At 45.6% G+C, this 14,031-nt stretch overlaps 1 protein-coding gene across 1 annotated transcript in view; it reads left to right on the top strand.

The window, feature by feature from the left end:
* KLHL42 (kelch like family member 42) overlaps window positions 1-14,031 on the top strand; it is a 19,910-nt gene extending 5,879 nt beyond the window's left edge. Inside the window, exons 2-3 of the mRNA XM_006199964.4 lie at window positions 4,211-4,404; window positions 8,601-14,031. Of these exons, the coding sequence (XP_006200026.4) occupies window positions 4,211-4,404; window positions 8,601-9,052 (646 nt within the window). The 3' untranslated portion in view covers window positions 9,053-14,031. The remainder of the gene's footprint in view (window positions 1-4,210; window positions 4,405-8,600) is intronic.

Below are 14,031 nucleotides of genomic sequence, written 5' to 3'. Positions count from 1 at the left end.
ACAGGCGGGAACCCTGGGACTGGGAGATTCTATAAAGCCCTTTGCACCCTGGAGAAATGGTGCCATATGACCAGCATTGGGCCAAAAAAAGAAAAACAAAAATGTTTGGTGCTGTGGCCACTACTTGAAAATAGCAGTGTGAGCACACAGCACTGTCGGAGAGGGTGCCTTGAAGTCCAAGCACGCACCACTGCCCAGCGGTCCGAGCGTGGATTTGATCTCAGGAGTTGTCAGGACATAACTGGTCACATGTGAAAGCTTGTGTGCCCACAAGATCACTTGCTTCCTGTCCCCACTTGAATTAGCAATAACTTGCAGGCATCAGGTTGTTAATTTCTCTCTTTCCAAAGTTGTCTCTGGTCTCTCCGGTTGCCCTGCACCCTTGCTCTGAAATCGGAGTCGGGTTGTGCCCTCCTGCTCCGCGTGTGAACACAGCGAGGCTGGGAGAGACATGCGCACGAGTGTCCCGCAGAGATGGCGTTCCCGATGTCATCTCTGGCTGTCCCCTTTCCTCTGAGCCCAATTTTAGTACTTTAGAGCATTTCTAGAGTCATGGAAACTTCGAGAGATTTTGTCCTCTATGGATAAGTAGATGGTGTGAAATAAATAAAGCGATGTGTCTGTTTACCTCCCACACCAATATAATTTTGGCCAACAGTTTAAATTGCTCTTGTGCGTGAGTTTCTCAGAGAGAGTAGGAAGTAGGTAGCAACGGGGACTCCTTCTGTTTCTTGACCTTCCCTCTCGGCTTCCTGGTCCCCAGGGAGGCTGATACGTGGGGAAGCAGCAGACGGGGAAAGAGGAGACAGAGGTCTCTGATGCCCCACGAACCGCCCAGCCCGCCTCGGAGTGCTTGAGAAAGGGGCTTGCCTTTCAAAGTTTCACTCTGACGGGAACACACTTTTCTGTGCAGCAAGTCCTCACAGCGGTTCACATTTCTTGAGCTCTTACTTGGGGATGTATATCGTGGTCACGACTTTCTATGTCTTTCCTGTGTCATGCTCACAGCATCTCTGTGAGATGGGTGTTGTTATTGGCCCTGATTCCCCAAAGGGGAAACCGAGGCTCAACGAGTTTCATTAACTCGCACAGGTTCACAGAACCTGCACCCTGAGCTGCGCAGACCCCTCTGCATCCCGCATCCCTGCGGTCGTGTAAGTTCTCATGGGTCACTGATTCCTGTGCGCTGCTGGTTAGCGTGTTTCATGTTCCTTAGCTCTTAAGGATTTAGAGAGCTTTTCATCTCTTCTAAGTGAAGTAGAAATTAAATCATCTAATTTTTCTCACTTTCATTTCTGTTTACTGTAAGTCAAGTATGTAGCTACAACAAATTTATGATTTGGTTTAAAAATTCTTTTTGCCTCCCCTCAGTGGAGTATGTTGGGGATCAATATTAAGGATACACTGACGAGATGATAATTTTAAAAAATAATGGATAGCCTGGATTCATTCCTTTACCCTTCAGGAGGTGAAGAGTGGAAGAGGCACTTTCAGAGGATGGGCAACGACATGCTGACTGGCAGGAATTTATGGATGAGGGAGCACTTTGTACCGACGTCCAGCACTTTGTACATTACGGCCTGTGGCTGCTGCACTTGACAGATGAGAAACTGATCCTCCTGAGGTTAAGAAATGCAGACAGTGACGTGCAGAAAGGCATCCCCTCTAAGTGACCTCTTGCTGCAGGTTGCCCTCTCAGCTTTCTCAGCGCGCCCTTCTTTCTCCCACTTCACAGATGGGGAAACTGAGCCTCAGATCACCTGAGATTCAGTGACTTGTTCAAGGTCGCAGAGCTGTTGAGTGGTGGAGCTGAGAGTCCCCGGTACAAGCCTGGGGACCTCCTAACCCTCGGCGTCTGCCTCTGCATCAAGTGGCCTGCTTTCGGGTTGCAATTTCATCATCAGACAAACTCAGTATTGAAAAGTGTTTCTCTCTTCAGGTGAATCTGAGCATGTTGGGGTCTGGCGAGATGGAGCTGTGTACTTGTCACTGCCTGTTCATTCAGCCTCAAAAAGAAGCCCCTTACGTATTGCTCAGGACAAATGATTATGCTGGGTGGAAATCAAAACCTGTTTTGATCTTACAAGATTTACTATCTGTGTACCTTGGGGAGCAAACACAAATTGTGGGCTGGTAAAATTTAGTGCTTATTTGCAAGCTTTATTTCCTTTGGTTCCCCAAATTTGCACACACAGAGAGGGCATCGTGGTCAGATTTTAAGGACCATTGGCAGCAGGAAAGGTAAGCAACATGAACCAGGGACCCCCCCAGTCACTGCCACCCCGGTGAAGTCTGTTGACATGAAAACCTGAATGGCTGGCTGCGTTTAATGGACACTGTGAGGTTGTTGATGAAGAAGACTCTATTCACTCTCTGATTTGAAAGGCAAAGCTAAGCTAAAACTCATTTATTTATATATTTTAAAATTTTACTTATTTATTTTTATTGAAGCACAGTCAGTTACAATGTGTCAACCTCTGGTGTACAGCACAGTGTCCCAGTCACACATGTACATACATGTATTCGTTTTCATATTTTTTCCATTAAAGTTTATTGCAAGATATTGAGCATAGTTCCCTGTGGTATACAAAAGAAACTTTAAAAAAAAATCTATTTTTATACATAGTGGCTAACATTTGTAAATATAAAAACGTATTTAAATGTAAGCATTACAGGCACCTTTTAAAAAAAAAAAAACCGTCAGTTTTTAGTGGGTGGCTGTTACTAACATATGATCTCTGTTGCAATGCACCAAAACATCTGTCAGGAGACGAGGCAGGGCTCCTGGTTCACGGCTGCTTTTTTTTTTTTTCTTTGTGTTATTTAATTATTTTATTTTTGGCAAGGGTGGGGGAGGTAATTAGGTTTATTTATTTACTTTGTTTTTTAGAGGAGGTAGTAGGGATTGAACCCAGGACCTTGTGCATGCTAATAAGCCTGTGCTCTACCCCTTGAGCTACACCCTCCCTCTCACTGCTGCTTTTTAACCTACCCTCTTACATCGTTTTTTCATTTGTAGCTTCTACCCCTATTCTTTCTTAGCACATTGTCACTTTTGAAGAAATCATTGTTTTGGCTTTAGATATGGCCTGTAAATTCACCTGGTCTGGCGTCATTATTTCAAACACTAGAACACTGAGAAATTACGGTGACAGTGCCTTATCTCTGTGTAGTACTCTCTGATGCACTGTTTGCCCTAATGGTCTCGACCACCCTGTGATGGGTCATTATCTCCAGGGCAGAGATGAGGGTCAGGGAGCTGGTTGTGAGCAGAGCAGGGACTGGATCCAGGTCTCTCGCTTTGTGTGGCTGCTCACACTGTTGTAAACTTGAGACAAGTGGCCACATCGCAGTCGCCTGGCCCAGCACTTCTGAATGCTTACCCTTCCTGGCCTTCAAGGAGTCCGTGAAGCCCTGTGTACCACATCGAAACAAATTAACTCTTTCTTTTCAGCTCAAAAGTCATGAGACTTTTATTCAGTGTCTGAAGCTGATAAGCAGAGTTTAATTTTCTTACTGGATATGGGGCTTAAAACCAGTGTATTTCTCTTTTTAAAATTATTTTACTCTTATGGTAGGCGGGCATTAGTTGATAGAAGTATTTGTTGAGTTAGCATGTATAAATACCCTAAGAATGCTGGATCCAAATATTTTCAATTCGTTTGGTGCTTACCTGCCCCTATTTTCTGTGTTGTCACCCAGGATAGAAGATGTCCTCAAAGGGAGGAGGGCGGGCGAGTGATCTGCTGGGGGGAAGTCGTGGTAGACAGGTGCCTGGCCCACCCTGTCGCAGCCACCCTCTGCACGCGCTTGGCTGCCTGGGCAGCGCCGGTGTGCGCCGGGGACGGGGAGACAAGGGGTGGGGCGGGGGCTTGCTCCCGCTTCTGCAAGAGGTACTGAGTTTAGCGTATACAAGATGTCTTTGGTTCTTGGCTTAAACAAAGCAAGGTTAGACCTTGTATCGAATTGTTTATCTGCAACAGCTAAAGGTCAGAGAATGCACCATTCTTGTGGGCTCTTGGGGATGAGTGAAATTTGAGATGCCGCTGGGTCATTCCTGTCCCCAGGCAGAGCGCACCCAGCTCCGAGCGCCCGTTTTCTCCCCATGTGCCGCGGGTTCACACACTGCCTTGGCAGATCACGCTGTTCGCTGTCTCACTTCTGAAATGATCAGAAGAACTGACTTTCTGGGCCTTTGTGTCTCTTTCAGGTCTAACTTCAAACTTGTGGCTGTTAATTCAAAACTCTATGCCATCGGTGGGCAGGCCGTTTCTAATGTTGAGTGTTACAACCCTGAACAGGATGCCTGGAATTTCGTGGCACCCTTACCAAACCCCCTGGCTGAGTTCTCTGCGTGTGAGTGTAAGGGGAAAATTTATGTCATTGGAGGATACACTACCAGAGGTAAGTGAAGGGGGCCTAGAAGGTGGTCCTACGTGTGAGCTTTGGCGGGCGGGGGAGGGCGGGAGGGGCCGGAGGAAACACCAGTGCACCAAGTGTGAGTTCTCTGTCACACGCTACGTATTTACCTTTCTGGAAGGGAGAGCCCTGGATAACCGGGATGGTTTGGACAGAAGGGGCCTTGATGCCTTTGTGTGAGCATGAATACTGAGTAAGGTAGGGGGAGCTGTGAACAGATTTGTGTATGTTCTTCCTTCTCTGGAAACCCCACCTGGTGGTCAGCCCCTCTTGGGACTCTGCAGGGTAACTCCCATCCTTCTCCCAAAGACACACCGGATCTGCCCCCTCCAACACTTTGGAGTTTCGTGCCAGCGCATCCTTGCAGGTCTCTGTTTTCCCTTTTGCCCTTGTGTTTGAGCACCATCGTGTCAGATACAGATTCCAGAAATGCAGCTCCAGGCAGTTGTGCGTGAATCACAGGAGGAGCAAAGAACGGGAATGTAAGAGAATTCTTTCCTGCCCAGCGGTGGGAGGTGGTCGTGCTGTTTAGGAAAGCACTCAGATGTGTTCTTCACTTCTTTGGGTGGGCATTTTATTGTTAGTAATTTGGAAATAAGTTCCTCCAGCAGATTTTATACGGCTGGCATCTCGCAGCTTGCTCTTCTGTCATCTCCTAGCCAAGACAGTCTACTCCCTCACTAGGTCTGTCTGACTGTGTCATGCCCAGAACTTACAGAAAAGGCACAACTGGCCTGTTCAGGCTTTCAGCCACATGTAGAGATACTGTTATGATTGACATAGTGAAATAACCTGTTACCCTGTCTGGTGTGATACGGGCAAGACAGAGCTCTCCAGCCCTGGCGGGTAACAAGCGTGGACAAATGATGCTGGTGGCCCCATTAAGCTACATGTGACCATCTGTAACTTTGTAAAGGACAGAAATCCACATCATAATAATATAGTGTAGGTGCTAAAAATTCAGTTTGCCATGGCCAAATGTGTCTTGCTTTGGGATATACATTTGAGGAAGAAGTTGAATGTAAGGTGTTTTATAAGCAGCTGATTGACTTTTCTGGGGGGGGTTAGGAGGTGACAGCAAAAGATTTTGATGAACCTAGAGTTCCTCTAACAGTTGATTTGGGGGTGAGGATGGTAGGCGGTGCTTTAGTTTCCTGTGGCTAACTTAACCAGTGACCACACACCTGGTGGCTTACAGCAACAGAAATGTACCCTGCGCAGGTCTGGAGACCAGAAGCCTGACGTCAAGGTGTCGGCAGGCGCGAATCCTTCCTGGCTCTTCCCAGCTCCGGTGGCTCCAGGCGCCCCTTGGCTAGTGGCTGTCCCTCCAACCCCCGGCTCCGTCTTCTCATGCCCTCTCCTCTGCGTGTGTCCATGGCTTTTCCTCTTCTGTCCTCTTATAAGGACACCTTTCTCATTGGATTTGGAGCCCACTTGGGTATCCCAGGATGATCTCATCTTGAGATCCTTGACCTAATTACACCTGCAAAGACCCTTTTTCCAAGGAAGGTCACATCGAGAGGTTCTGGGGGTCAGAAGGTGGACATGTCTTTTGAGGGGCCACCATTCTACTCGCTCCAGGTGGGGTGTTCATTTGCACATTTAAGGGGAGGCAGTGATGAAAAGGAGCAGGATCCTGCCGACACCCCGATGTCCCATGGGAGGCAGTGAGCTTTTTTTTTTCACTCCAAATTCTCATCAATTGTGGAGCTATTCCCAGTGTCCCTAGTGATGCTCCCCTGAAGATAAGATAATTGTTAGCTTTTCCTTTACAACTAACTGAAGGAAAAAAAAAAAGAGAGAGAGACATAGAAGTCACTGCTTTTACCTTCAACACTGATGTTCAGGTTACAGTGGTCAACTTTATATACTCAATGAAACCATAGACCCCGGAGAATTCCTGTGTGTGCACATGTACCTCTGTGTGTATCTGTGTGTCTTTTCTCCCAGGAAAGTAAATGCAGTTATTTACTCTTGAACATTTCTAAGAATTCTGATTCCTCCCTAGATTTTGTAACACAGAATGTGCCCTGTGGGCTGACCTAATGCACACGTAGCCCCTGGCTTCGCTTCTAAGCGGGAGCCGGCAGGCACTGACAGGCAGCTCTGTGACCCAGAGACTGCTCTGCTGGTAGATTTCCTGGTTTTTCCATGACCCTGGCTGAGCAAATGTTCTTTAGATTTGACCTGGAAAACCCTTGCTTGTGTGTTTTCTCGTTTCACAAGCCACTACGAAGGTGCCTTCTTTACTTGGGCCACCCACTGTGATTCCTGTCCCGGCCTCCCCGAGCCAAAGCCCCGCGATGGGATGGTTGGGTGATGCGGATGGATGACTGTTTGTGTAACGGTTGAAAACGAGTTTTCTACAGTGAGAGGGCAGGACAATTCCCTGTACTCTGAAGCTCCTCTCCTCCTCTGCTTGGCTCTTCCCAGCACTTCCTAATAGTCTCTTGTCTTTAAAACGAGAAATCATAATTGTCATGGAAAAAAAAAATTCTGGACTTAAAGTTGGGTTCTTAACCTGCTGACTTTTTACGTTAGGTGAGACTCTTAAAATTTAGTCAGGACGAGTTCATGGTTTTTAGGATAGCTGTTTGATTATTTTAATTCTTTGGCAGGCACTGAAGAAATGAAAAGAAATTCAATTTAAAGTTGTAGTAACCTCTAAAGGGAAGAAGGGTGATTTGTTAAATGTCAGACTCAACTCTAAATGTAAGAGCAAAAAGGTCCACCAACTCAAACCACCTCATCATAGTCTCAGTCCTTGTTGGGTGAGCAGAGAAAACATTTACAGAAGACCTGGAAGGACCTTCAGACCAGGGGCTGAGAAATCCATGGGAGCCTCACTAGAATAAGTCCTTTCTTTATTCATGGGATGGGGAGCCAGGTGGCCCAGGAGCACTTGTTGATAAATTAGTAACCAGACCCCCTAGAGCTGTCTCCTGGGGTGAGCTGTATCACAGTTGCTACGCAGAAAAGAAACAGACCAAGGTAACAGTGTGGGTGGAAAACAGAAGGACAGTTCCCTAAAGCTGTGACAATTCTGATACGTCTGCAGGCTTGGGGATGCGTGCATGCACAGAATCTGGTCTCCTTTCAGTGGCTTCTGTGCCCTCTTAGGAGGCACTTGACTTGATGGCGGAGAGAGTGATGATGTAGCCCCTGAAATACTGCGCACCGTGGGTGGGTGCTTCTGTCTCAGGAGGAAGCACGGCCACCAGCTTCTGCAGCAGTCAGCGTGCTGTGCACGTGAGCTGTGCGTCCGTTCCCAAGCCGAGCTGTCTCTTACAGTGATAGTTTGTTGTTTAAAAAACAACAAACAGAAAGTTCATTCTTTCTGATAACTCAGAGCATTTTTCCTTTTTCTTTTTGCTGAGGCTAAATTATTCCATTTATTCTTTCCCTAAGGAGAAAAGAAAAGAAAAGAAAGAACAATTTAAAAAAAAATGTAACAAGGTATTTTAAATTTCACAAGCATTTTTTTTTCCCAAAAGAGAGTCGGGCAGTTTTTTTCCTGAAAACAACTATTAATTCAAAATAATGTCAGGGCACTCTTATCTACTATCTGATTTTATCTACGCAGTAATTAACCCTCTCTTGTGACATGGGCAGGGGAAGGGGGAAGGGCCCTTGTCAGCGTGTCTCTGGTGTTACGATGGGGAAACAGAATTGCCAAGGACTCTGGCTTGAAGGCCAGAGGTGAGATTTTCTCGCGTCTCTCCTGACTCACACACAGCTCTGCGTCCTGTCGGTGAGACAGCCCCGAAGCTCCGGCTGGGCTCTCTTGCCTTGTTTGGTAGCATCTGGGGCTCAGCCTGTCATCTGCATTAAGCAGTCAGTAATTCTGTAGAACAGATGTGGGTTCTGCGGCTCGGACTCTTTGTTGACTGGCCTGCTGGTTCTAAAAGGTGTTAAGGGCCCCAGCGAGGAGGGGACGAGCTGCATCGCAGGGGCGCATCTCCGGGGCCTTACGGACTCCGAGAGCCTCCAAGGGAGGGGACGGGCCTGAATGCGAGGCCCGGGGTGGGGGGTGGGAGGGTGATTCTAGGCGGATCCCCTCCCAGCCCCTGCTGCCCTGAGACAGCCTTGCCCCTGTGCGCCCAGACCCTTCGGGCGGAGCAGACGGCGGGTGACAGCCTGGGCGGCCGGGGCGTGACCGGGCCCCTCTCTCTGCGTTGCAGACCGGAACATGAGCATCCTGCAGTACTGCCCCTCCGCCGACCTCTGGACGCTCTTCGAGACGTGCGCCGTGCACATCCGCAAGCAGCAGATGGTGTCGGTGGAGGAGACCATCTACATCGTGGGCGGCTGTCTGCACGAGCTGGGCCCGGGCCGCAGGGGCGGCCAGAGCGAGGACACGCTGGCCGTGCAGTCCTACAACACGGCCACGCGCCGGTGGCTCTGCCTCAAGGAGAACACGTCCAAGTCGGGCCTGAACCTGACGTGCGCGCTGCACAACGACGGCATCTACATCATGAGCCGCGACGTGACGCTGTCCACCAGCCTGGAGCATCGCGTCTTCCTCAAGTACAACATCTTCTCTGACAGCTGGGAGGCCTTCCGGCGCTTCCCCGCCTTCGGCCACAACCTGCTGGTCTCCTCCCTCTACCTGCCCAAGAAGGCAGAAACATGACTGCGCTGACCTGGTGTCTTACATGCTAAGTATTTAAGAGAAACCTGGTTCAAAGCCCGCCCCCCCGCCCCCCATATAGTGTCCAATTTCAAAAGAGACCAATTTTTAAAGGGAAAAAATGTGCATTTTAGGCCACATATACAAAAGCTGTACATAAGCTTACTTGAACTAATTACTTGAAAACTTGTGGAGAAAAGAGACCAACTTGTTTATTTTTTTAATGCTTGATTTTTAAATTATGGGAGCAAATAAATCCATGGTAATGTTTTCACACAGGCAGGATACCCCTCCGGCCAGTGACTGAAACTGATTCTCAAAAAAAGAAGATTCATTGTGTCTGCTTAGTAAAGGGCCAAAGTCAATAATTCACATGAATGGTAAAGACGATTTTAAAGTCTGCTTTGTTTAGATCACTTGAAATAGTGACACCTTAAGTGAGAAGGTTTTTTTTGTTTGTTTTTTTGGTTGTTAATTTACTTGACAAACATATTAACACTATGTTTCTCCTCTTTTCTCCCCAAGTCACACGCACATGTACTTCCAATGTGTTTAAAACAGGGTTCTATGTTCATGTATTTTATTTACACACAGCTTTCCAGGAAGTGTGCACCAATGGAACCCAGCATTCCAGTCCTCCTCCAAACCTGCAGAAAGACATTCTCAGTCTTTTTTTCCCCAGTCTTTTTTCCCAGTTATGTATGAATGCTGAGTAAATAGGAAGGTATTTCATGTATGTAACAGATTGCAGATTTATGTGATCAGATGAGTTGCACTGCTAGGCATTCTGTATGGCTTAAGAGAGGATATATTGTTCAAAAGGATGGACCTCTATATTTTTAAAATTGAGTCTTACATTTAAATGGGAAAGGAAGGAAGCACCAAATAAGGAAAAAGAAATTGCCTTTAAGAGTTGACTTATATTGAATGTATTTGACTTAGTTCTTATTTTAAGCATGAAATGTATTATATTTAGGTCAGGCACCTTTCTGATTTAATCTTGGTTTTTTAAATTTATGCTTTTATGGGGTAAAGTCAGGACAGCTTTGACATGTTTGTGCTGGTGACAGGGGATGAGCCCCTTCCTGAGGCTGAAGTGGCATTTGGTGAGATTTCTGAAGTTCAGTGAGGTGCTCTACTTGCCTTGGTTGTTAAATTAGGTAGAACCCAGCTCGAGCAGGTGTTTGTTTATAGCGAGTCCGTTGTCAGTGAATAAAGACTTCTGCCATTCATAGATCAGCATTTCCTGAAAGATATGCAGGCATATCTCGGAGACATTGCAATTGGGGTCCAGACCACTGCGATCAGATGAAGCAAGTTGTGAATTTTCTGGTTTCCCAGTCAGTGCATATGAAGGATACCCTATCCTGTAGTCTGTTAAGTGTGCAACAGTATTATGTCTTAAAAAAGCAATGTGTGTACCTTAATTAAAAAAAATACTTGATTGCCAAAAAAAAAAAGCTAACCATCATATCTGATAAGGCAAGATTGCCGCAAAGCTTCAATTTGTGAAAAAAAAAAAAAGCAATGTCTTTGAAGTGCAGTGCAGTGAAGCGCCTCACAATGAGGTGTGCCTGTGTCCACTCACGGAAGGAGATTTCATTTTGATTGAAAAACACGTTCTGAAATTTTCTGATGTTTCTGCAGTGGAATCAGTTTAAACCGTGAGCTGGGTCCCATCTTTCTGTCCTGACATTCCAGTTCCAGCATGCCTCACTTTAAGAAAGTCCTAGAAAAACAAAAACTGTTATGCAAGTCCACGCACGCAGCAGACACTGGCCGAGTGCCGCCGGCGTGCATTCTCCATGCACATGTGGGACAGGAACATCGATGGCTTTACCAGTGCTTCAGTTTATCCAACGCGTCACTGCAGGGTTTCTTTACAATCGTAACCTCCTCATGGATTTAAAAATAAAGGTCTGGTTGTAAACATGATAGTGGCACAGCTTTTCTATTAGGTAAGATGCGGTACGCCTTTATTGTGGACATGGAGACAGATCTTTGTCGCTTGTCACCAAATAATCTCATCAGTATCACTGATTTAACGTACAACACTATTTAAGGGTTTCCAAGCCATATCCATTTATTCTCAAATACTTAGTCTTCTTTCTTTTAAAAACGCAACTGAAATCTTCCTGGGAATGGTCCTTTAATAATAGATTTATATTAATTTATATTCACTATAGAATTGAATTTCCAGTGACTTGTAATTTCATGACATATATTTAAAAATCTAATTTATTTTAGATAGTGTTAACTTTTGTTGCTACAAATCTTAGCGCCTTTAAGGCTTAACCTTATATATTCGGCAGATTCTAGTCGGTTAAATTCGTTCTGGACAAACAATTGGAGATTAGCTGGTAAATACCCACATTATATAAAATACAGTATTGTTCCTGCCAACTAGCTCTCTTCCTGATTGCATTCTTGGATCTGTTTTCCTAATGCTGACAATTAGTTTCTTGGGCCAAGTGAAGGCGTACTCCGATCCGCAAAGCTCTTTTTATAAACCAGGTTAGATGTGTGTACATGTGCCTATCTGTGTGTCTGAATCTGGCATATTAAGCTCTCTCTAAGATACACAGACTCCTAACAAGACAGTTTCTCGGGGCTGCCAGCAGTACTTAGGCTAAGTGGAAAGTGCAATAAGGCAGATCTGCGGATTTGGGACATGATCCGTCCTGCTGGGCACATCAGCTGTGTTGACATTTTGAGGGTAATTTTAATTTGGCCCCCACCTCCCTGGTGCTGATGTTATACTGAAGACTCTGCCTGTGATGAAGGCAACGTTGTTCTGAAAGGCTCCCTTTATTTTCTCCTTCTCTAAATCCTTTCTTCCTCTTTTCTGAGGTGCTTCTGAGGGTGCTGACCTCCCACTGTGGGGAGGGGAGTTACTGGGAGGACCCCAGTGGTGACCACCCTGCACGGGGCAGCCCATTTCACATGGCAGGGTGAGTCCTGGTGTGAACTGTGGAGGGAAGTCGTTAGTTCCTCCTGTCATTCTTCCTGGCTTGCTTTTCTGTACCCTTAGTTTCAGAGGCCTCTGAAAAGTTTTTCTGATGAATGTGTAGGAGTTGATTATTTCAACAGTATTACTTAAATCTTCATAATGAAGCACTGAGAAGGTTATGGATACTAGTAAGAAACAAGTAGATGAAGATTAAGCATGAATACCAAAGAGAATTTAACCCTGCCTTTTTTTTTGAACCAAAATCCTAAGTAATTCCAAATGCCTTAGATATCAATTAAAGTTGTACTGAGATGGACAAAGCTCACTCTTTTCCAAGAGAGTAATCAAGTGAATGCCTGTTCTTGTTCCATAAACCATTACTTCTAGGGCATGGTGGATGCTGTGTTCTCAGGTTTCCAGGTAAAGTCATGACCCTACCTGTTTGGCTGCACAGGTAAATCAAGTGGAAAGGCTTTGGCCTTCCTGGCCAACCAGCAATGCAGAGCACTTGCGAGACAGTGTAGCAACAGGAGGGGAATACGGGTGAGCTGTTGGATACCTTTCTCCTGGAGCAGGGATGTGGGATGCGTAACATCTGTGCCACCATTCTTTCAAGGGGCATTGTGAATGAGCGGCGCTCCTTTCCCTCAGGCTGGGAATTCGTCTCAGAGTCCATGTCATTAATGCTTCTAAGCATCCATTACAGCCATCAGAGTGAGATGAGGTCTTTTGTCATCCCTGCCTTAGGCAGAGGAGTGAGTGAATTAGGTGAGTAGACATCACCCAAAATGACTTTGAAAGCAGTGAGCTGATTCAGGTTCCCAGAAATACTTATCAAATGTCTATCACGTGCAAGAAAGCACTAAGAAGCAGGGATACAGACACAAGTAAGCCACCATCCTTGCCCTTGAAAAGCTCACCGCCTTGTGAGGTTTGCCACGATGATGATAAGTAGACGGTCCATCTAAAAGATGCCATCTTTGTCGGCTCCCTGGGGCTCCCTGGCCTTCCTGCCGCTTCAGTCCTGGCCCGGTCTGTCCACTACCTTATGGTTTACTAACGCGCAGCATAAACCAGCTTTCCTCTAAATTTGAATATCCCATGCTATGGTTTTTGTTTTTGTTTTTGTTTTTCGCAGTATGCTTTTTTTTCCTCACTGCTTTCCATAGTTTTCTCTGTACTTCATTATTCAGGAAAAGATGGTATGAGATCTGCTTTATTTAGAAGTACTTACTAGTCTCCACAGCCTCGGACCTGTGGGCTTAGCTGCTCCATCCCGTGAAAAGGAGGAGTAGAGCTTGGAAGGAAGTACCCAGAGAGAAGCAGGCTGTTCACATGTGCATTTATACCTATGCCTTTAAAACACTCCCATAAAAAGTACTTTCAGAGAAATGGACGTTAAGACACTAGCCCTGACAGAAAGTCAGTTGATTTTGCCTTTGTGATAATTATCAAGGGGTATGTTTCATTCACATAAGAGTATTTTTTATTTTCTGGTATTAAGTTAGGAACACAACATAAAATACACACCAGTTGACAGGCTGTGCACAGGCTGACTTCTGCACTTGACATAACCACTTTTATCCTTTCCTACAGATTAAGTGTCAATGATGGTCAATTTTGAGTTGCAAAAGGGTGCTGACATGAGTTTGGTAGGGTTGGCTGGTGCTTTGTCAAATCAATGTCCCAGTTTATTACTAGTAAAGAAAAAAATGTAATTTGCATCGTGTCATTTTTTTCCCCTTAAACTTAATAGGGGCTCTTTAGATGTCTCTAACAATGTTTTTGTTTCTAGTGGTCATTTAAGGAAAAATAATCTGTAGAATGAATAGCTATGTTTTGTTATGACTGATTCTTTATTAAAAAAGCTTGTATTGAGTCTTCAATTTCAAGTGCAGCTTAAAATGTAAACGTATCACAGGATTCATTCAAATGCAGTGATGCCTCTGAAGCACTCAGACAGCATTCGTTTTGTGTTTATGACTAGAACTACAGAAGAAAATCTCTTTGAATAAAGTAGTTCTGAATCAGC

The sequence above is a fragment of the Vicugna pacos genome, chromosome 34, assembly GCF_048564905.1.
Source record: "Vicugna pacos chromosome 34, VicPac4, whole genome shotgun sequence".
NCBI lineage: Eukaryota > Metazoa > Chordata > Mammalia > Artiodactyla > Camelidae > Vicugna > Vicugna pacos.
This window is presented reverse-complemented; position numbering and strand designations above follow the sequence as displayed.